Raw genomic sequence first — 24,539 nt, forward strand, 5'->3', positions numbered from 1 at the left:
AGTAATTAGATAGACTGGGGTTGTTTTCCCTGGAGCAAAGGAGACTGTGGGGGGGGGGGGGGGGGGGGAGTACAAGATTGAGATGTATAAAATTATGAGGAACCGAGATAAACAGGAAGAAACTTTTCTCCTTGGTGGAGGGAGGGGCTTGGAACTAAGGTAAGGGGCAGAAGGTTTCAAGCAGAGGGTGGTTGGAATCTGAAGTCACTGCCTGAAAGGGTGGTGGGGACAGTGACCCTCATGACATTTAAAACTATTTGGATGAGCACTTACGATGCCAAGGCATCAGCTGTGGGCCAAGTGCTGGAAAATGGGATTCAAATAGTTCCGTGGTTGTTTTTAACCAGCGGCGACATAATGGCCAAAGGGCCTTTTCTGTACTGTAGACATCGATGACAACTTAAATAATCCTTGCAAACAATATTTAAAAACAAATCAAAGAAGAAAAAAATTATTTTATGTATCCTCGATAAAGCATTATATTACAAAAGACGCCTTTTCTAGGACTCCTATTAATCTTTGGTACATGCACTGCTTTTCATGAAACAATCAGATAATTGATGATTTGCACCAAACCATTTGAACATAGAGTCATAGGTGTTTACAACATGGAAACAGGCCCAGCTGGTCCATGCCACCCAGTTTCTATCACTAAGCTAGTCCCACTTGCCTGCATTTGGCCCATATCCCTCGATACCCACCCTGCCCATGTAACTAACTGCTTTTTAAAGGACAAAATTGTACCCGCCTCTACCACTGCCTCTGGCAACCCGTTCCAGATGCTCACCACCCTCTGTGTGAAGAAATTTCTCCTCTGGTCTCCTTTGTATCTCTCTACTCTTCACCTTAAACCTATGCACTCTAGTTCTCGACTCCTCTATCTTTGGGAAAATATGTCGATTATGTACCTTATCGATGTTCCTCATTTTTCTATAGACCTCTATAAGTTCACCCCTAAGCCTTCTACACTCCAGGGAAAAAAGTCCCAGCCTATACCGCCTCTCCTTATAACTCAGACCATCAAGTCCTGGTAGCATCCTCGTAAATCTCTTTTAAGTTTAACAATATCCTTCCTACAATAGGGTGATCAGAACTGAACACAGCATTCCATGTGTGGTCTTGCCAATGTCTTGTACAACTTCAACAAGACGTTCCAACTCCTGTATTCAATATTCTGACCAATAAAACCTAGCATGCTGAATGCCTTCTTTACCACCCTGTCCACCTATGACTCCACCTTTAAGGAACTATGAACCTGTATTCCTAGATCTCTTTGTTCTGTAACTGTCCCGAACTCCCTACCATTAACTGAATAGGTCCTGCCCTGATTTGATCGACCATAATGCACCACCTCACATTTATCTAAATTGAACTCCATCTGCCATTCATTAGCCTACTGGTCCAATTGGTCAAGATTCTGTTGCAATCTTATACAAGCTTCTTCACTATCCACTATGCCACCAATCTTGGTGATATCTGCAAACGTACTAACCATGCCTCCAACATTCTCATCCAAATAATTTATATATATCTCAAATAACTCTGGACCCAGCACCGATCCCTGAGGCACACCGCTGGTCACAGGCCTCCAGTTTGAAAGACAACCCTCCACAACTACCCTTTAGCTTCGGTCACCAAGCCAATTTTGTATCCAATTGGCTAACTCGTCCTGGATTCTGTGAGATTTAACCTTTTGCAACAACCTACCGTGCAGTACCTTGTCAAAGGCCTTGCTAAAGTCCATGTAGACAATGTCGACCACACTGTCTTCATCTACCTTCTTGGTTACCCCTTCAAAAAGATTTTGGCAATTTCCTTTTACTTCAAAACAGGGATGGAAATTTAAGTACACATTTCTGCATATTTATTTTTTGAATGACTTATTTGCCTTAAAACACTCTCGACGTTTGGGTGCTTCATCATAATATTTAGTTCCAACAGATCAAAACTAGCACCTGGTCTTGTCTGAGTTCATATTTAGTTCAACTGACCAATTGTTCACAACTGCTGTTTCTTGTTTAGATGTGACAGTACTTTTCTATGGTGTCTTAGTGTGATTAACAGGGATGGGAGTACATTCTCTAAATAGGATTGCTGATTCAAAGATACTTATTCTGCTTAATGTCTGAACCAATATCTTAAAAAGCACCTGGAGCACCACTTTAAACTCCACATCAACCTTATTAACAACACATTTCTCAAACCCCACAGTACCACCCCATAAGAAATCATCAACATTGTGAAGATGCCTGAGCATTTCCCTTTTGGATGCCATAAAACATTGTGGAATCTTATTTCTTGTCACCACATTTGGAAGTTAATTTTCAGAGAGGTTGTTCGACAACAATTAACACAGTATGCTTAATAGGGCGCTAACTCTTGAAATGACAACTTTCTGTGCATAATTTCATTTGTATCTATCATTTCACTCCAGCAACATTACGCAGTCAATGCAGTTCAGTGCTGAGATAGAGATGCAGTTTTTGCAAAGTTGAAGCAGCTACACCCAGTCAGCAGCTTCTGGATTTCATCCTTAACCGTACTGTTGCCACTCTCGTAGAATTTACAGTGCAGAAGGAGGCCATTCAGCCCATCGAGTCTGCACCAGTCCTTGGAAAGAGCAGCCTACGCAAGCCCACACCTTCACCCTATCCCTGTAACCCAGTAACCCCACCAAACCTTTTTTGGACACTAAGGGCAATTTAGCATGGCCAATCCATCTAACCTGCACATCTTTGGACTGTGGGAGGAAACCGGAGCATCCGGAGGAAACCCACGCAGACACGGAGAGAACGTGCAGACTCTGCACAGACAGTGACCCAGGTGGGAATCGAACCCGGGACCCTGGAGCTGTGAAGCAACGGTGCTAACCACTGTGCTACCATTCCTGCAACATGAATAATGAGGAGCACTACTCATCTCGCCAGTATGTTGACAGCAAAATCTGGGCCAATAAAACATGTTGTACTCCATATCTTGTGTAACCTTAATTAATGATGAAATGCCAATGAAACCTCTCAGACACAGAATGAGGGAAATGAGGAATATCTGTGATTCTACTACTGGTTTGTTGGATTTTTCCAGTCATCTGAATATTTAGTTTCCTCTTTCGTCATGATTCACTGCAGGAGCTGGCTTTGTTCTCCTTGGAGCAAAGGAGATTAAGGGATGATTTGTTACAGGTGTTCAAAATCATGAGAGGATTTGTTGGTGTGGACACAAGCGAGCCTATTTCCATTGGCAGGAGGGTTGGTAAGAAGAGGATACTGTTTGAAGACAATTGGCAAAATAATCAGAGAGAAATTAGACTTTTCTTTCACACAGGTTAAAATCTGGGACGAACTGCCAAAAATGGCAATGCAAGCAGAATCAATAGAAACATTAAAAACTCTGATAGTGCAGCACTCCCTCAATAATGACTCTCTGACCGTGCAACACTCCCTCAGTAATGACTCCCTGAGAGTGCAGCACTCCCTCAGTACTGACCCTCTGACAGTGCAGCACTCCCTCAGTATTGACCCTCTGACAGTGCACCACTCCCTCAATAGTGACCCACTGACAATGCAGCACTCCCTCGATACTGACAGAAGGAGCATACCAAAATCCAAGCATCCCACCCACCCACCTCATGAAACACTGTGCCCGTGTGTGCAGATCCAACACTGGACTTTTGAATCAACTCAGGACCCACAACCCCAGAGAGGAGGAAGGTCCCGGGGCACTAAGGAGATGTCGACGACTTTGCAATGAACACCACGTTCCGTCCAATTATCTAATTCCTTTTCAATCATAGAATCATAGAATTTACAGTGCAGAAGGAGGCCATTCGGGCCCTTGAGTCTGAACCGGATCTTGGAAAGAGCACCTACTTAAGCCCACATCTCCACCCAATGCACGTAACCCAGTAACCCCAGCTAATCTTTTTTTTTTGGACACTCAGGGCAATTTAGCATGGCCAATCCACCTAACCTGCACATCTTTGAACTGTGGGAGGAAACCGTAGCACCCGGAGGAAACCCACGCTGACATGGGAGGAATGTGCAGACTCCGCACAGACAGTTTGCTTTGCTTCGGAGTTTACCCTCCAGTTTCTTGACGGCCACTAAAGCTTCATTGTCACGAGGCATTCTGTTTCTATTCCTACCTTGGGACTGTTCTATGTGCTCTTTTTATTGCCTCTGCTTGCACTTAAATCACTTTCAGAACTAGGTTTTGTTAAGGGGATACAATAATGCTTTGATTGGGAAAACTGCAGATTCACTGACTTGCCATAAACAATTGCTCTAACATGATCCATGTCCAGTTCTATTTGTGCCTTTCTTCTGGAAGATTTACTTAACAGGAACATTTTATTGCTGGAGACTACATCAGTACTGACAAAATGTTTTTATTCTAGCTATTTTGCAGAGAATCACCACTCACTTTAGTGACCTCAATATGTTGTCATCTCCAAACCTAAAACAAGTAGAACTTTCAAACTCCTTGACCTTACATTGATCCTCACTACTGACAAGTCTAATAAGGCTTTAATCAACCCCTTCCACATACTGTTGAGATGCAACCACAATCTAACGCTGCACAGTTAAATGAATATACAATGAATACACTCATCACTGGACTAAAGCTTTCAGACAGATCATTAACATCATTCTCAGCCAGATTCTCTGTGTCATGCATCACTTAGAGTACCCTGCATTCTGCTTCATCACAATTGTTTTTTGAGTCAAACCTGAAGTATCTTTTCACAGTTCCCCACCTGCTAAAATTGAGTTCATCCACATTCCTTCTCTCTCCCTTTATACTGACGCCTGCATCCAATTTCTGGACAATCTCAAAATGCTACAATCCTCTAGTCCTCCATCCTTTGTGACACTACAGAATATTTTTGCCATTAAGGCTGCTGGAAATAACTGCTTCTCCAGGAATATTTTCAAGGCACCAGACATCTCCAAAAGGGAGTTCCTTTCTGAGAACTAAAGCCTAGTTAAGACCAGGAGCCTGTCCATATGCAGCATCTCAGCAGAATCCCTTAAATTACAGCGAAACACTCAACAAAATTTCCAAATTGAAATCTACAATTAAATTTGTTCAATTCCACGATATATTCCTCTGCCTTTGAAAATCTTTCAAAGTCTAACCATGCCTCGTGAGCCCCCAAGTGATCATCTTTCTGATAAATTTAATCTATGAAATCTAATCAAACAGCCGGAACATAGAACATATAGAACAGTACAGCACAGAACAGGCCCTTCGGCCCTCGATGTTGTGCCGAGCAATGATCACCCTGCTCAAACCCACGTAATCACCCTGTACCCGTAACCCAACGACCCCCCCCCCCCCAACCTTACTTTTTAGGACACTACGGGCAATTTAGCATGGCCAATCCACCTAATCCGCACATCTTTGGACTGTGGGAGGAAACCGGAGCACCCGGAGGAAACCCACGCACACACGGGGAGGACGTGCAGACTCCACAACATCCAACTGAATAAAATTAGTGTCCAGTCTTCATCTTTAGGCAACCATTCTGGCTATGTTAAATTCTTTATAGGCACATGATGAAGCAGGAGACCAGAAGTCAAAACCTTTACTCAGTTTGAGATTTTTCGCACAGAGAGTATCGTCTCCTAACCTTACAATTTCCACCAATGTCAATAAGTGTCTCATACTCTTAACCTCTTGAATGTACTAAATGAACAATATCAACTGATGAACCGCCCCCAAAAGTGGGTGTCTCTTTATACGTGCACAGGTCATTATTCCAAGACTGTTTCTCTATTCCCCCCCCCCCCCGCACACACACACACAGTATGTACTGTGGATAAAAGAAATCTGATGTAACGATGTAAAATACTGGAAATACTTAGTAGGCGCAGTGGTTAGAACTGGGAGTACGGCGCTGAGGACCCGAATCCCGGCCCTGGGTCACTGTCCGTCTGGAGTTTGCTCATTCTCCCCGTGTCTTCGTGGTTTCACCCCATAACCCAAAGTTGTGCAGGTTAGATGGATTGGCTATGCTAAATTGCCCCTTAATTGGAACAAAAATATAATTGGGGACACTAATTTTTTTTTAAATTCTCATTTGTAAGCGGGGTGAAGAAAGAATTAAGAGAAATTTTCTATTCATCAGCCAGTTTTTAACGTTAGTTTTCTGCACTGGTAATTTCAGCAGAAAATTCCAGAGTTAACTGTTAGTATTCTGTTTATTAACTGATTGACAGTTATGTAGTCTGTTTCTTTGACTTCTCTTACTTGCACTCAGTATGAGCTCTGAGGTAAAATAAGGAGGCTCCGTTTCACCACAGTAGTTGAAAAATTAATTCTGGTACCCTGCATCACAAAAGAGTGAATAATTTGATCATTCATTGTGTGTTTACTTTCAATTGGACATTTGAAACATTTAGAGATGTGTGTTTCTTATTTGATGTGAGGATCCTGCTTAACAGTGGCAGAAAATAAACCTTTCAGAGGCAGAAAATAACCATGTCTTTTGTAGTTAAAAACAACAGCAAAATCTTTAATTTAAAAAAAGCCACCAGCTACTTCAGTCATCACACAGCAATTCTAAAATCTGTGAACTGTAGAGGATTATAGCAGTTTCAAAGGCAGGGTTCTGCACTGGTTTCAAACATGATTAATTGAGGCTTCCAGACATGCAGTAGAATAAAAATGAAGAAATGGTACCGGACTTAAATTCCACTTTTACTGCCAACTTTTGTCCCCTTTGAATGAATAATTAGATTCCAAGGAATATTTGGCAATAGTTCAATTAAGCTGAAGAAACAGCACCCTCAGATTTATGTAATATTGAGGTGTATTTTAACAGGTACCTTATATTGATAATGCACAGCAGAATGGCTGGCAATTTGTAACAATTTAATATAGTAATACCTGAAAATATGCAGAACCATTATGGCTTGAGCAGCATGGAGTGTTTTTTTTGCACCTTTACTGGGTCTTTTCATAGAAGAGAATCAAACAAACCCTATAGTGCAGAAGGGGGCCATTCGGCCCCTCGAATCTGCATCAACCATTTGAAGGAATACCCTAACCTAGGCCCAATCCCCCATCTTGTAACACCGTGTAGGGGCAATTTAGCATATCCAATCCACCTAACCTGCACATCTTTGGACTGTGGGAGGAAACAGGAGCACCTGGAGGAAACCCAAGCAGATATGGGGAGAACGTGCAAACTACTCACAGACAGTTGCTCAAGAACTGGGGTCTCTGGTGCTGTGAGGCAGCAGTGCTAACCACCGTGATGCCATAGAACGTTACATTATCTGATGCAAACAGTATTTTTAATTTTTAACAATTCTATCTCATTCAAATTTCATTGTTTGCAACATGACAAGGGCAGAAATCAAAATGGTTGTTTTCACTCTGTGCAGTTGGGGCCCTGAGAAAATGTACTGGCTTTAGATGAGAAAGGGTGGGAGGAGGTTCAAGTTAAGTTTAGATCGATTAGGCTTTTGGGCTAGTTTCTGTGCTATATAATCTATATATGCACATTCTGACTGAATTTGAGAAGGTCCAAATAGAGTGACACTTGAGCAGTCAATAAATGAAAAATAAATGCAGCAGTCTTTGTAAACGCACCGACAGATAAGGGGAGGGGGTTGCGTTTGTCATTGGACCAGTAATCTAGAGACCCACGGTAATGCTTTGGGAACCCGGGTTCGAATCCCACCATGGCAGGTTTCGAAATTTGAATTTAAAAAATAATCTGGAATTAAAAGCCTAATGATGACCATAAAACCATTGTTGATTGTTGTAAAGACCCATCTGGTTCACTAATGTCCTCTCGGGAAGGGAGGTCATAGGTAGGGTGCTCTTTTAGAGGGTTGGTTCAGACTCGATGGGCAGAATGGCCTCCTTCTGCACTGTAGGAATTCTATGGCAAAGGGTCGTAAAAATGAGGTAATCTTTGATTTGGCAAGGGGAGGGTTCTGCATTTATTTGTTTACATGGAAGTGTCTAATGGAATATTGTTTTGGTTTGGCAGTCCCTGAGGAGTAGATAATTTTGAGAGGTACTATACTTGGTCCTGGCTAATCAGTTCAAGTGACATCTTGTGGGAGGAGACAGAAGAATACCTTGTGCTTTGGGTACAGAGTATGTAATTGAGGGGAGGAGCCAGGTCTGTCTCTAGTTTCAGTTTGCCATAGGAATTTAGTCTGCCAAGAAGTGTCCTGAAAGGTTCTCTCCAAGAGAACCTTATTTATAAGTGGTATTTGAACTACATTGGTTTGCTTAATTGGTATTTATAGTGGCAGGTGTAGGGAATAAGTTAAAGTATTACTTAAGAACTGTTGTAATTATTATCTGTAAAGCAATTTCTTTGTTGCTAATGTGGTAAATTATGTGTTTAAGTTAAAGATTGTTTTAACATAAAAGATACCTATTAGTCCAGGGGTGGGCAAACTACGGCCCGTGGGCCGCATGCGGCCCGCCAAAGGTCTTTATGCGGCCCACCAAGTCATTAAAAGAAAAAAAAAAATTTTTTTTAAATATATATATTTTTTTAAGGTTAATGGGGGGGGGGCTGTTGGGTTACTTACTGGTATAGGGTGGATACGTTGACTTGAGTAGGGTGATCATTGCTCGGCACAACATCGAGGGCCGAAGGGCCTGTTCTGTGCTGTACTGTTCTATGTTCTATATGAGGCGCCCAGAATCATAACCGGGTGAAGTAATTATTTTACTTAATATACTATGCGGCCCTTTAAAATTGTGAATTTCTGAATGTGGCCCTTGCACGGAAAAGTTTGCCCACCCCTGTATTAGTCAGTGTTATCACTCATGTGGTGCAGTCACCTTTCCTCCACAGTTTTACAAATTGCAAATAATAATAATCTTTATTGTCACAAGTAGGCTTACATTAAAATAGCAATGAATTTCTGTGAAAAGCCCCTGGTCACCACATTCCGGCGCCTGTTCGGGTACACAGAGGGATAATTCAGAATGTCCAAATCATCGAACAGCATGTCTTTCGGAACTTGTGGGAGGAAACAGGAGCACCCGGAGGAAATCCACGCAGACACAAGGAGGACAGTGACCTAAGCTGGGAATCAAACCTGAGAACCTGCCACTGTGAAGGAACTGTACTGCCCACAAATAGTTGGGTTCTCATCCGGGATCCTAATCGATTTATTAACAAGAAGAAAACTTAAGCACATAAGATTACAGCTGTACAGTTAAAATTTGTTTTACACAACATTCTCCCCCAAAATATTTCTTCCTTGGTCAGACCCATAAGCAAACGTCTTCCAGGCAACACTCCGTTATAGATTTCTAACTATAAAAATCTAATAATATCACCCAAGACAAAATTTCTGTCGCTTTTATAAAAGTAGACGACACAACCTCTCAAACTCATTTCCACTCTGCTTTGGAAAGCCAAGAACTTCAGAACAAGACTCCTTTTCACAGCTCAGGGCTTTTCTGGATTGATTTGATGGCTGATTCGAACTTCACCTTCTCCCAGAGCAGAGATGTTTCCAGGAGATCTTCCCACACAGGCAACCTCAAATCAGCTCATCATCACTCCTTACATATCCCTTTTCCCTTTCATCTTTGATTCATTGTTCTCAGCACTCCTTTGAACTTATCTTTTCCAAAATGTAAAATTCTTTCATGTCTTTAATGTTGCTCCCACGTTTGGGATCAAATAAAATTTATTAACCTTTCATTCTTTACTTATGAAACCTCTGCAAGCTACAAAAGCGTTTTACTCCTTTGTGAAATTCGACAACTGACAAAACAGGTCCCTATCTCCCAATGCAAATTCTTAAACTTTACTTACTTACTTATAAAGCCATCTGACTGTCGCTTCATTACAAATGCATGTATTTATCACCTCTACTCTTTTTCCCTCAACTTTCCAGACAAATAGTCTCAATTAATCTTTCCCCAGTTTAACTAAATCATTTATACACGCACAACACATACAGCATTCTGAACAAACTATCACAATATGCCTTCCAGCAGGCTGCATTCCCAACATCTCTCCCCGATGGAAGGACGCCAAAAGCCAATTAAATGTATTGTGTTCATAACTGTATGAGTCTCCAAAGTGCAGATTTACATTTTATTCTTATGAAGACCCTAATCCATTCTGTTCATGCATAATTCTCTTATTTCCTTCTGAAATTGACTCCCATTTATTTTGTATAAATTGTTGAATATGATTACAGTCTACCACTAGTCAGATATTTGGATAAGTGAGGGAGAATATCAAATCATTGTCAGCGGGAAGCTCTCTCATTTTTCAATACCTATCAAGCTGAACAAATAAAGTGCCCTCTCTTTCCTGCCCTTGGTCACTCTCTAACAGTGCAATTTGCAATATCTTTTTCTTTTAATGCTGTATTTTTGTTCCTTTTTCAACTGGTTCAAAGAATGGAAATATAATTAACTGCAAGGTCTTGTATAAAACAAGGGCAGACAGGACATCTAATCACTGTTCCCTGTCAGCTGCATGCAGTACCTCCATGAAGCCATCACACAGACCATTCACAGTTGTCCCTATTTAGGATGCTGTGTTTACACAGCTGTGCAAAAACATTGCTGCTGCTAAAATAAACGGGCTGCACACAACAAAGAAAGTTTAGGTGCATCAAATAAGTAATTTAACATTTCAGATTGAATAAGCAAGTTAAGTTTCTTCATAGTACCTTTCCTTTGTTCATATGTACACCCAAATTTGTGATTCTATGAAACACCGTTACTGAAGGGTAAATTGAACAGCAACCTGTTATGAGCCAGGGTTTAGAAAACTCCAAAGTAAACTCTGGAGTTTACCTGACCTATAACTTTTTGTCGAATTTGGCTGGGATGGGGCAGCACAGTAGCAAAGTGGTTAGCACTGTTGCTAACCAGCTCCAGGGTCCCACGTTCGATTCCCAGCTTGGGTCACTGTCTATGCGAGTCTGCACGTTCTCCCCGTGTCTGCGTGCGTTTCCTCCGGGTGCTCTGGCTTCCTCCCACAGTCCAAAGATATGCAGGGTTATGTGAATTGGTATTGCTAAATTGCCCTTGGGGTTACTGAGATATGGGGATAGGATGGAGGTGTGGGCTTAAGAGGGGTGCTCTTTCCAAAAGCTGGTGCAGATTCGATGGGCCAAATGGCCTCCTTCTGCACTGTAAATTCTATCTATGATGAGCACAAGAACCTTTCAGGTGTTATTCAACTGACTATTTAGGTTCTTTTAATCAAAGAAAAACAAGCTTTATTCTAAGAATTTAGTTAACATTTGTATAAACACAAAGCAAGAATTTTTTTGTCAATTAAAAACACAAAGACCCCACACAGCTTCAGTAATCTATGTATAACCCTTGATGAATTCCCCCTTAACTGTTCCAATTCACTAACAAAATCCAAGTAAAACTAGAAACCCCTTTTCAAAGGCGTTGCCCAGCCCTCGGTATTCTGACCTGAAAAAGACTGTTGTTACTGATACTCTGGGCGGAATTCTCCGCAAGGCCCGACACCGTCGTGAACCTCTCCGGGTTTCAAGACGGCATCGGAGGCCGCTCCGCGCCTCCTATTCTCCCCCCACCCTCCCCCTGGGGGGCTAGGAGGGCCGTGCCGTAAATCGCGGCCACCGGGCCTTGTCGCTGGTGTCAAGGCCTGGCGCACCGAGAATGACGGCGCGGCGGCGCCTAATGACATCAACCGCGCATGCGCAGGTTGGCGGGCGCCAACCCGCGCATGCGCGGTTGCCGTCTTCTCCTCCGCTGCCCCGCAAGATGTGGCGGCTTGATCTTGCGGGGCGGCGGAGGAGAAAGAGTGCGTCCCTTTGAGATGCCGGCCCGACGATCGGTGGGCAGCGATCGCGAGCCAGTCCCCTCCCGAGCATTGCCGTGGTGCTCACTCCCCTCTCCGCCCCCCCACAAGCCATAAACTCACCTTTGGCGCCATGTTCACGCCGGCAGCGACCAGGTGTGGTTGCCGCCGGCATGAACTGGTCGGGAAAGGCAGGCCGCTCGGCCCATGCCAGAGAATCGCGGATTGCCATGAAAAACGGCGACCCGCGATTCTCCGAGCGACACGCCATTTTGGGGGGGGGGTGGGAGAATCACGGGGGGTGCCAGAGCGGCCGTCCCGCGATTCTCCCACCCGGCGTGGGAACGGAGAATCGCGCCCTCTATTCCACTTTTCAAACAGCAGATTTGAATTCCTCCCAGAAAGCAATTATCTCTTTTCTATTGCCATGCCGTCTGGAACAACTTTTAAAAGGAAGACCGAGAAAGACACTTATTTCATCCTGTGCAGTTCAAAACTCAAAGCAAAAGTAAAACTCACAGAGCCACAGCCCAGATCCACCCACATAACGACTTTACTGAAGCTATGTGACAAGACAAACACCTTTCATAATGGGAAACTCACATGTCAAACCCAAGCGTCTGCTCACGTGCAGTTAAACACAGAAATCAACAAGTTGCTGTTACCTTTCTATACCTCCTCCCAAGTTTCACTGCACTGATATCTTGCTGAGAGATTTGCCATTCAAATGCTTGAAGTGTGTGCAATCACTGTGTTTACCAACTAACATACCAGAAAACATTGATTTTTTTTTTTTTACTGGTCTGATGTGTCTTATTCATTGTTAAACAACAAAATTGGCCCTGAAACTTTACATTCAGAAGTTTGAAGTTTCATGCCTTCAGATTCTTATCATTCGGAGGATTTAATGTTTGAAAACTGTTTTAATTGTTTAATCTATTAATCCCATCTTTATTTCACTCCCTTTCATTTTCGGTATATGATTTGGAATTGGAACAAAGTATTCTAATTTATACTCTTGTGGTTAGATTGATTGTCTCCATATGGGTTCTTCAGTCTAATTTGTTGAGACACATCTTTGCTTGCTCTGCTTATACAGGATCCATTTATTTGCTACAAGTTGCAAGGCGGAGTTGTGGGCAAGTTTATTTCATTCACCTAAGGGTGGGTTCGCTGGTTAGGACAGTGGACGTGAAATGAAAGAGCCATCTGTTCACCACTGACCTCAGATGACGAGCCATTATCATAGAGATATATGTGCCCCAATGTGCAATTTGGCAAAAGGTACTATACTCTTGGGCTCCTCTGAATCCACAACTACTCATTCTATTTTTAATGAAATTAAGTCATCATCAGGGATGGTTCTCTCATGTTAAGAACAGAGACAGACTCTTCATAGAATTTACAGTGCAGAAGAAGGCCATTAGGCCCATCGAGTCTGCACCAGCCCTTGGGAAGAGCCCATGCCTCCACCCTATCCCAGTAAGCCAATAACCCCTCCTAACCTTTTTAGTCACTAAGGGCAATTTAACATGGCCAATCCACCTAACCTGCGCATCTTTGGACTGTGGAAGGAAACCGGAGCACACGGAGGAAACCCACGCAGACTCGGGGAGAATGTGCAAACTCAAAAAAAGACTTGCGGATAAGAAGTTGGTAGAGAAACACAAGTCCCAGAATACCTTGCAGTCAATTGGATACATTTGAACTGTAGATAATTTTATGCAGGAAACATGGCAGAACAATTGTGCACAACAAGCTCCCACAAACAACAATTTGATCATGACCAGATAATGTTCTTTGTAGTGTTGATTGAGGGTAAATATGGGTCAAGACAGCTCCCTGACCTTCAGGATAATGCCGTGGGATCTTTTGAATTCACCTGAGAGAACAGATGGAGCTCAGTTTAACACCTTATCTGAAAGATGCCATCTCTTAACAGTCCATTACTCACTCAGTATTGCAGAGGTGTTAGCCGAGATTTTTATTTGCTCAAGTCTCTGGTATGGGACTTGAACCCACAACTTTCTGACTTGGAGTCAAGAGTGCTATCAACTGAGCCAAGCTGATACCTGAGGGGAAAGGTTGCATTGTTCTAAGCATACAAAATTTCCTTCTGGGTAATTGCTTTTCCTGATTGAGACAGCAGTTCAGATATTGTTCAGCTATCACTAGCTCAGTCCTGCCATAAGGCTTGTCTGCTCAGCTTCAGTGGATAGTTTCAAGTAATGAAACTAATTTTTTAAATTCAGGTGAATGTTGTTTTTGTCTCGAAATATCCTGGATTCTCCGCTCCCCACGCTGGGTGGGAGAATTGCGGGAGGGCCCCCTGACTAATTTCACAACCCCCTGGCGCCCTCCGCGATTCTCCCACCCCCCGCTCGGAAGAATCTCCATTCGCCGTTTTTCACGACGACCGGCGATTCTCTGACCCGGATGGGCCGAGCGGCCTGCCGTTCGCGACCATTTCACGACGGCGGCAACCACACCTGGTCGCTGCCGTCGTGAAATCGCCGTGAGATTCCAGTTTTGGGGCTTGTCGGGGGCCTGGTGGGGAATGAGCACCATGACTGTGCTCGGGAGGGGACAGGCCCGCGATCGGTGCCCACCGATCGTCGGGCCGGCGTCTCAATCGGACGCACTATTTCCCCTCCGCCGCCCCGCAAGATCAATCCGCCACATATTGCGGGGTGGCTGAGGGGAAAGACGGCCACCGCGCATGCACGGGTTCGAGCTGTCAGCCGTCGTGACGTAAGCCGCGCATGCACGGGTTGGAGCCGGCCAACCTGCACATGCGCGGCTGACGTCACATAGGCACTGCCGACGCGGCCTTCGTGAAACTCGGCCGACTTCACGACGGCCCTCCCGATTTTTCCCCCCCTTTCTGAGGGATATTGAGTCTTGAAGGATAGATGTTTTGAGGTGAGCACTTAATTATTTTATTAGTAGTTCAGTCTTGGGGAACCTTTAAAAAGACAGCCCCAAAGTTTCATTATCCTTCACCTCTGCTTGATGATGAGTTGCATGCACCGTTTGTCACCTCCTGTAATCCAGGACAGGTATATATTTTGGGTGGGCACTCAAAAATATTTACAATACATCAGGGAATCCTGGTTAAATGGGGCAGAGGATTGAGTTTACAAAGAGAGTGAGGGATGGGATCACTTTTAAATATAAACACATGATGAAAATTAAAACTGTTAATTTTGATGAAAGGAGGCAGTGTAAAAATCAGCAACAGTAGGGTTAATGAACATGCAGGACTTGGTGAAAGACAGGATTTGGATACCAGGGTTTGAGTAGCAGAATGAACAGACATTTTTAGATGGTCGACCATGGAGTAGAGCTGGATTTTCCAACATGCAGCCCACAGGGCACAATCCAACCTGCCATACCTCTTTATCCGGCCCGCGGAGCCAACAATCAAAATACAAGTAAGTGAGGTGAAAGATTCCGCTAGGAACTGCTCCTCCAATAACAGACCACTTCTCTCCCACGTTCTCTTCCCAGGCTCAGCAAATTAAAGTAATTTTAATTATAGCTGAGTGTTATTCCTCCTCTTTTGCTGCAAAACTTGGAGCTGTGGTTTTGGTCTTAATTCATATGGAATCAAGGGGAAGGCTGCCGTTTGTTAAAATAGTCGCGAATGGGACTTAGAACCAGAGGAAAATATAGAAATGGTGGGCTTACAGCTTTCAGATGCTGAGAGTTGGGCCTGGAGTGAGATGCAAAGTAGGTATTGAAGTTAATGAGAGTAGCAGTACAGGAGCCTGGGGCGCAAGACTACGACTTGGTGGACGTTTAGCTGTGAATGAAATGGTGCACTTCATGACTGATTTTCCACAGTGAAAAATAATTATAGATTGAGACTGGGTTCTGCTTGTGATTAAATTAATTTAAGAATACGCTATATAGCTGTGCGGGGAAATTGCTTTCACACATTAAATATAAAATTGTAATTGGGTCATTTGTATGTTTATGACATTACCAAACATTATGTGCAAAAAAACATTCTCACATTTTTACAAAAATCTAATAACATCTGTTTATCAAATGTTCTGTCAATATAGTTGCCTTAACTTACCACTTCAGCACATCAGGAAAGTGGATTCCTTTTGAGGGAAACTAAATTTGCTCAAGATTTCACCCAACATTCCATACTCAGTCTATTCATACAATTCTATTAGTCAGATCTGCAATTAGAATATCTAGCTTTATCAGGGCAATTCAAGGCATATGCAAATAACTTAATTTCATTGTTTCCATTGCTGTCCTTTGGAAATTCAGAAACACAAAAATCTCCTCTTTTGACTTTGACTATATTTTATGTTGGTATAAGATCGCCCTTGGTACATCTTTGAGAGCCTTGAGAATGGTTGTTCAAAACAGTATCAAAAATTATTTTATTTTCTAAGAAATAGAGTATTGGTCAATGATATGTTCATACATTGGGCAAAACATCTGATTTTTACTTTTAATACTTTCACATAATTTATGATTTTTGCCAATAGACTTGGATCAATCAGTGTCAAGCCCCAGCCTTACATGATTGGATGGTGAGTGAGTGCCTCACCTCCTTTGGGGTTTGGTGGGTTTGCAATGTTGCACTCCTGATTTGATGCAATAACACGACCGAATCTCTGAACTCACAAATAGGCTCCAATCCCATTAACTTTGGTGGGAAGAGATTCGCTACCTGAAAATAAAAGGTTAATTTCTAAAAGGTTTTTATTTTATCTGTTTAGTGTCTTGGACAGTCCGAGCCGACTGGATGAAGAACACAGGCTGATTGCTAGGTATGCTGCCCGACTAGCTGCAGAAGCTGGAAACACAGTAAGTACCACAGCCGTCCTTATTCCACTTAATCATTTATTTCCGGCCTTGGGCTTGACAACTGACACCCATTAAATGACAGCTTTTTAGATCAAAGGATATGGATGGCATAGTTTTTGTAAGATGTACAATAATGGACCTTTGCCTTAATTTTCGAGCATTCATCCGATCAAAGGATTTCAAGCAATGTTATGAATCCTTGGAGTGAATTGAGTGGCTTATAATGGTTGAACCAAAGGAAGCATTACAGCCTTGAAATGCCTCCAGAGTATCCCTTGTACATAAAGCATATAGTCTTATGGTTGCGATTTAAGATAGAAGCTATCTGTTTGATCTTAGCTCTCTGTTCCATTCCATACAATTGCGCCCAGGGAGTGACTGATGAATGTGCATGTTCAATGGATTAACTATATATCAGCATAGATTGTAAAATTTAGGGACTTTGATGTATAAAACTCTTTTAAATAAAATCACAAGTTCAGAATTCTTAACCTGGAGCAAAGAGGTTCTTAGTTGTGCTTGGCCTAACAATGTACAAATAACTAGTATTTGTGAATTAAGCAGAATTTATAAATAAAATGTAAAATATACTTAAGCAGCGAAGGCCGCCTGGAAATACTTTATCCTCCGAAGGCCTAGGATTCCTTGAATGCTGACAATACAGCCAATGTTTCTTCTGTCTCAGAAGTAATAACTAACTGTGTCTTAGAAGATGCACATTGTTGAAGCAATGATAAAACTATGCCAACAGAAATACTAATTTTCCAACTTTGATCCCCCATTCTCATTATTCCTCCTCCTTTACTTGGAGGTAGTCCAAATTGCCCTTTTTCGTTGGCTATAAGTAAGCGTCACTCAGCCTTTGCAGCCTGTTTCATAAATTGTATACTGAGACACAACCCAATCTCTAACTTCCTTAAACCCAGAGTTTATATTTTATTCCTTTAGATACAGATTACTAACATATAAATAATGTCCCATCCTCTTGTCAATCGTACACCTATCGTAAACATTCACATGAACATTCTCTGACCCATTTCTACAAATGGTAAAACCATTAAGAACAAATGTTAAAAACACCTCCGACCATAATGTCACAAAATGAAGCTTCCCCCTAGTATAGATCAGTTAAAGCATTGCATGGTTTGTTTACAAGTAAGGTATCATCCCAAGTATAAACTAGTGAATTCAACCCTTTTAGCTATTCCTTCAAAGCAGGCAACCTTTTGAATTCAGACTCAAAGGTACCATCAGTCATAAACTGGTTCCTGACAAGTAACTGCCTTCCTGTTACTCAATGACCTTGAATGATAATTGTCTAACAGAAATTCAAACTGAACTATTTAAAAAGTGGTTAATTAAAAAAATTATTTTCACCCTGTACAAAGCCCTTAGAAATATAATAATATTATCAAAGTCTTACAATATTGTTACAATTATGTGACTACAAGATATATTTTGGCAGAGTAGCTTTAAATTTAGGATGAATGAAGGCGGTTGTGTGATCTGTCCTGCAATCTGCCTGACAGTAAAGCTGGGTGATTTGATTGTTAAAGATCAAAGGAGGGCTTAGATTGTTTTACTGGATAGAAGGTGCAAGATATTTATGCTTTGAGACAAAGGCAGAAGCCTCTGAGTTTACAATGAATAGATATTGAGTCTCCCAAAGTCCCAGAAAGGTATTTAAAGTATCAGGTTGTAAACAATTATGCTGTAAACTATCAATTTACTTCCAAGGTAAAAGTGAGTTATGGCCAAGGTAGCTAATTTGCATTTCTACTTGCATGCCAGGTTAATGTGTTTCACGTTGCCATAGGGAAGAGGGCAGAGGAAGCCACCTCTGAAAGCAGGTTACAGGCTTCTCTACAAATCAATGAATATCTCATATAGACAGCGATATTGTGTGGTCAGCAGATGGAGGAAGAGCTAGGCTGTTGCAAGCTACCACGGCTGGATTCGGAGGGAAGTGATCTGTAGTTGAAGAGATGCATCCTGTAACCACCTAAGAATTCCTGGAGATTTGTCCTGGCATGACCAAGGGAAAAAGAATCACCAGAATAGGTTTCCTGCTGATGGTGGATTTAAGAAACTCTCCAACATTGAGGGAAGTACCTGGAGGTGGCCACTCAAAATTACTAAGAGAAACAGGGATGCAAGAACCCATTGGAAACATGGAGCAACTGTGGATGGCTTGCTTATAAGGACTGCAAGTCCACAGGGAGTGTGATGTGTGTTAAGTGTAAAACTGAAAGTTCCTCTCTGTGGTTTAAAGTTAAAGTTGCCTACAAAACGAAAATAGTGTTCAATCAATAGTTCATTTTTAATCAGTTATTACAGTAAATGTTTTAAAATGTGAAATCTTGCCTTGTCATTCTTTCAGCTAGTAACTGGAAGTTGGAATCTCTTCTAAAAGCTATCGATCTTTACAGAGATTGTACAATATTAGGTTGCTGCAATCTTAAACATTCTCGGTAAGATATATTGGAGAAAAAGTGCTTTTGATCAGTTGGATTACAAGAGTAAAAGGTGTACTTAGCTGGTAGCAGTTTGACTTGGCTTTACACATTGTTGAGAAACAGCCACTCCATTCCATTATGTTATGCTAGGTCCATATTAACACAAAACTAGAACTTGAATCAAATCATGCCCTGAAGAGCTCGAATCAAATGTCCTTCAGACTTTCACAATCCAGTACAAGCCAGTAAGTACTTTGTTGGGTTTTTTACATTGACAATTGTATTTGTGGCTTAAAAGTAACTATTCAAGGCATAGCATGGAGATCAATTTACAATGCATTGATTGAAAGTTTATTAATGCAGGTCGTAAGCCTGATTTAATGTCACTGAATTTTATTTGATTGCCTTTGGGAGATGGAGATTAATTGCTCTTGTGATTTATCTTGGGGTTTACCTGTGGTTATGCATTGCCCTCAGGAGATTGAGTAGGTTGCGTAGGGTGAATTGGCTGTCAAGGGAATTAACTTAATGAACAAATTGCCTTTTTATCTTTAATTTCTGAAGTTTTTGTCTTCATGAGGGAGAATGGTCATGGATAATTCCGCATAAAGTACTGTTAGGGGCAACAGGAAAAATGTACATAATCACTAATTTGGAAATTGATTTGCCAATTTTTTTTCATGACGCCAATCAGAGCAGGCTTCTTTTCACAGGCGTGAGAATGTGGCAGAAATTCATTCAAGTTAAATTATTCATATTCTACTGCAGCATCGACCTCTGTCACAATGCTGAAATATCACACTCTGCAGTATTAAACATATACAGTGGTTTGGCCTAAGTATTGAAAACAGCAGTAAAGGATCTGATTGATCACAATTCCAGGTTTTTCTGTAAGCAAATCTAACACTAGATTTCTTTCCCCTCCTCTGCCTTGGTTTAAATACGATTTGTGACAGGGAGCACAATTTCCCCTCCACTTGTAAGCTGAAAAAGAGTCATATGTTAGCATACCCTCTCCTCTCCCCTTTGAATTTACCATCTCCAGATTGAGAGATGAATTGCCTGTCAGATAAGTACTTCCAGTAGTGAAGTTATGATTGGGAACTTGATAGCATAGGGATCAAACAGGTGTTAAGAATGAGAGGTAAGAAGGGAAATTGGGTTGGATGTTCATTTTATACAAAGGGTCATTTACTTGTGGAGCAAGCTACAGGGAGTAGATCGGATCAAACACCCTGGAAGGTTTGTTTATGGAGAAAGGAACATTTGAGATATGGTGCTGAGTAGACTGTCAGTCCAATAAAAATAAATTAATTCGTTGATGGTCCTTGCCTGTTTTTAAATATTCTGTGTTCAGATTGGACTCCATTCCAGTGGACTCAAAGCTCTTGTGATATTTTAAATAAGTATGCACATTGAGTTATGAGTATATACTCATTTATATCTTGTGAGCTTATCTATATTAGGAGCAAATACTAACCCTTGTCAGTTAGCATATATGTGTGCTGTTCACCCCTATCCTCATAGATATCTATTGTCACCTCACTCGTCCAATGTCTTAGAAATAAAATTCCCAACCTTGAGTTTAAATTTCTCCAGTGCCAAGCTCACTTACATCTCTGTCACGTCATTCAGATATTCAATCCACCCTCAGTTCTCTAATCCTCTTACTCTGTTCACTGGAAATTAAAATATGTTTCTACTGGATTCCTTTTTAAAAAATAAATATAGAGCACCCAATTCTCTTTTTCCAATTAAGGGGAAATTTAACATGACCAATCCATCTACCCTGCACATCTTTGGTTTGTGGGGGTGAGACCCACGCAGACACGGGGAGAATGTGCAAATTCCAAACGGACAGTAACCCAGAGCCTGGATCGTATCTGGGACCTCAACACGGTGAGGCAGCAGTGCTAACCACTGCGCCACCGTGCTTCCCTGTTTCTAGGACTGTTTTCATTCGAATGACGGAGGCTGAGGGGTAACCTGATAGTGGTCTATAAGATTATGTGGGGCATGGATAGATTGGATGGCCAGGCACTCTTTCCCAGGGTGGAGAGGTCAGTCACCAGGGGGCATAGTTTAAAGGTCCGTGGGGCAATGTTTAGAGGAGATGTGCGAGGCAGGTTTTTCACACAGAGGGTGGTGAGTGCCTGGAACCCGTTGCCAAGGGAGGTTGTGGAAGCAGATACATTAACAGTGTGCAAAAGGCATCTTGACAAACACATGGATGGGATGGGTATAGACAGATATGGCACAAGGAAGTGCTGAGGGTTTGGGCAAAGGGTTTTTATGAACGTTACAGGCTTGGAGGGCCGAAGGGCCTATTCCTGTGCTGTATTGTTCTGTGTTCTTTATTCTACTGGATTCCTGAACCCTCAATAGGAATCTCTGAGTCTCTGCTATTTCACTGCCCTGAATTCAGTTTGTGTGTAAAGAGGAAGTCTGCTTTAGTTATGATGCCAATGCATACCATCTGTATTTAAAAAGTGAATTCCCATGTCCCGGACTCTCTAACATTGACCAGTTTCACCAGAGAAGCTGAACTGGCTTATACTTGGAAGATATAAGATAGAAAGCTTTTCTGTGACGTGTAACTTGTCCAGGAGATATATTGACGCCTGATTCAGTCATGGCTTTGAATTTTTAAGTTGAATTTACTATCAATGTTACTAATGCCATAGACTGAGTGTTGATGGAGTTCACTTTTATCTGAAAGTCATTTCAATCGTCAAAGCTTCATGATTTATAGGAGCCAGACTTTTTATGAATAACTCTGCTTTGAGAGTATTTTAGTTATCCCTGTCACTAATCCCTTTAGATGAGGAATTTTACGTGAAAATAAAGGAGGTTATAATGTACAGGTGACAGCTGGAGTTATTTACTGTCATTATGTTTTTACGGTTCATAATGTTTCAAGATAACCTGAATTATAGTCTGGCGAACAGCTCATGTGACAAACCTTTCTGCTGGGCCATTGTGGAAGACAAATTGCCAGAGAGTAATCTAAAGATAGAAGGGGGAAAATAGAAATCTGAAATATAAGTGCATAATAATTGTTACAACTCAGTCAGATAATCAGGCAGTGAAGGGGAAATGGAGCATAATCTTTATCCACTTAGAAACGTTTATTTTACAATATATGGATTACATAACAAGCATCAGTTTCAGCCTGCACCTGTATATCTGAGCGCAGGTGAATCCCCAAAAATACACCACCTGAATACAATTAAACACCAACTTAAAGTATACTTTAACTTTGAAAGAATTTTAGCATGTTGTCCTTTCACAATGACAAGACCTAGTAGTTAACAATTATCGTGCCCTGCGCTGCTTAAGGCGAGAGGGATACTACGGGACCCGCCATGGAAAATTTGAGGGCTAGGCCAAAAGTCCATTGATAGGCAAGGAGACAAGATAATCTATGATCTATTCTATGATCTATGATCCTGTCAGCAGGCAGGACCGTACAATGGCACCCTGCAGCTCCTGCTCAGTGATGTTGGTCCTGAGGTACATGATGCCATTCATCGATCAATCTTGCCAACTGGAGAAGAACATTACATTGTTGAGGAGAGAGGATGGCAGGGAAAACAAAATTAGCTGCTGAATATATGCTTGTTGTTAAATTGTATTATTTGCTATTTTAGCAGCGTTCAACATCAGAACTGGCTTTCAACTTCGATGCAAACAAGCAGCAGCGGCAGTTAATTGCAGAACTGGAAAATAAAAATAGGTAAGAAAAATCTTACTGAGTGCCCTGGCAGTGGCACCACGGGAGCGCTTGGTTCCAGCACTGATTGGTACTGAGCGCGATGTTCATAAAACGATATGTCCTCTGGTTCTTCAGAAGGCTACTTAACAGTGGGCAAAGAAAAATAGCAAGAACTACAAAGAAAGAATATGAGCAGAAACCTGTAAGGGAAATCAAGATTAACACATTCAAGTTTTACAATTACACTCAAAGAAAAAGAATAGTCAAGAGTAACGCGTCCTTGAGGGCAGCCCGGTGGCGCAGCGGTCGCACTGCAGTCTCACGGCGCCGAGGTCCCAGGTTCGATCCCGGCTCTGGGTCACGTGTGGAGTTTGCACATTCTCCCCGTGTTTGCGTGGGTTTCGCCCCCACAGCCCAAAGATGTGCAGGCTAGGTGGATTGACCACACTAAATTGCCCCTTAATTGGAAAAAATGAATTGGGTACTCAAAATTTTGAAAAAAGTAATGCGTCCTTTTAAAATCAGATGTGGGTAATATTGCAAATTAAACTAAGGAAATAGCAGAACTTTGAATAATTACCTTGTATCAGCTATAGGAAGAAGATAAAAATCTGGCATTCCAGAAAAACTAATAATGGAACAAGAACTGGAACTCGCTAAAGTTAACAGAAACATGGAAATTGTATTTTTAAAAAGTAATAGCATCAAAAGCTGATGGGAATACCACCAGGTTATTCTGATGGTTTACATTCCAGGGCTTTATGCATTCACTGGACCCCGGCCAATGCAAAATGGCCACCAATCCCTCTGCGCATACACACTGGGCTATGCACATGCAGAAATGCAATGATGTCACTCTGCTGCACCCAGCCTGCCAGGAAGTGTTTTTTGATGAGAGACAAAATACTATGGTGGTGGTATGATTGACAGGCATATTGACCATTAGGCAGGCTGGGGGAGTGGGGAGCCAGAAGGTGGGAGGCGCTGGTGGAACCAATCTCCCAAATCCAGCCTCAGATATTACATTACCTTGAACCAAGATTTTGTTTTGAGGCTTATCCACAAAGAAGGTGAAGAGAGGGGGAACACTCCTTGTTTTTTTTATGGCTGCTGACTACTCGGTCGCTCACAATGACCTAAAAGAGTAAAACATTACAACTGCACATGCACGGTGTTGGTAACAAACACAGCCATGAGGAAATTGTTGATCCTTCAGCAAGAATCTTACAATGTTGCTATAATTCAGGAATAAATGAGTAATAAACAAGTCTGTCAATGTAGTTTATTTGGATTTTGTTAATTGTCATGTGTACCAAGGTACAGGTGAAGTATTTTTCTGCGAGCAGCTCAACAGATCATTAAATACATGAAAAGAAATGGAAATAAAAGAAAATACATAATAGGGCAACACAAGGTACACAATGTAACTACATAACACCGGCATCGGGTGAAGCACAGGGGTGCAATGTTAATGAGGTCAGTCCATAAGAGGGTCGTTTAGGAGTATGGTAACAGCAGGGAATAAGCTGATTTTGGGTCTGTTCGTGCGCGTTCTCAGACTTTTGTATCTCCTGCCCGATGGAAGAAGTTGGAAGAGTGAGTAAGCCGGGTGGGAGGGGTCTTTGATTATGCTGCCCGCTTTCCCCAGGCAGCGGGAGGTGTAGATGGAGTCAATGGATGGGAGGCAGGTTCATGTGATGGACTGGGCTGTGTCCACGAATCTCTGAAGTTTCTTGTGGTCTTGGGC

General features: G+C 42.0%; 1 protein-coding gene across 13 annotated transcripts in view; it reads left to right on the plus strand.

Annotated features, from left to right (window-relative positions):
* The window catches only part of dtnba (dystrobrevin, beta a), a 705,977-nt gene that overhangs the window by 508,702 nt on the left and 172,736 nt on the right, over positions 1-24,539 (plus strand). For 11 of the 13 annotated variants that reach the window (XM_038800081.1, XM_038800088.1, XM_038800079.1 and 8 more), the window contains 2 exons: positions 16,534-16,621; positions 22,728-22,813. In XM_038800081.1, coding sequence (XP_038656009.1) covers positions 16,534-16,621; positions 22,728-22,813 — 174 coding nt within the window. The remainder of the gene's footprint in view (positions 1-16,533; positions 16,622-22,727; positions 22,814-24,539) is intronic. The other 2 variants (XR_005460995.1, XR_005460994.1) reach the window with 1 other exon arrangement.

This window comes from Scyliorhinus canicula, chromosome 6 (genome assembly GCF_902713615.1).
Source record: "Scyliorhinus canicula chromosome 6, sScyCan1.1, whole genome shotgun sequence".
Lineage (NCBI taxonomy): Eukaryota > Metazoa > Chordata > Chondrichthyes > Carcharhiniformes > Scyliorhinidae > Scyliorhinus > Scyliorhinus canicula.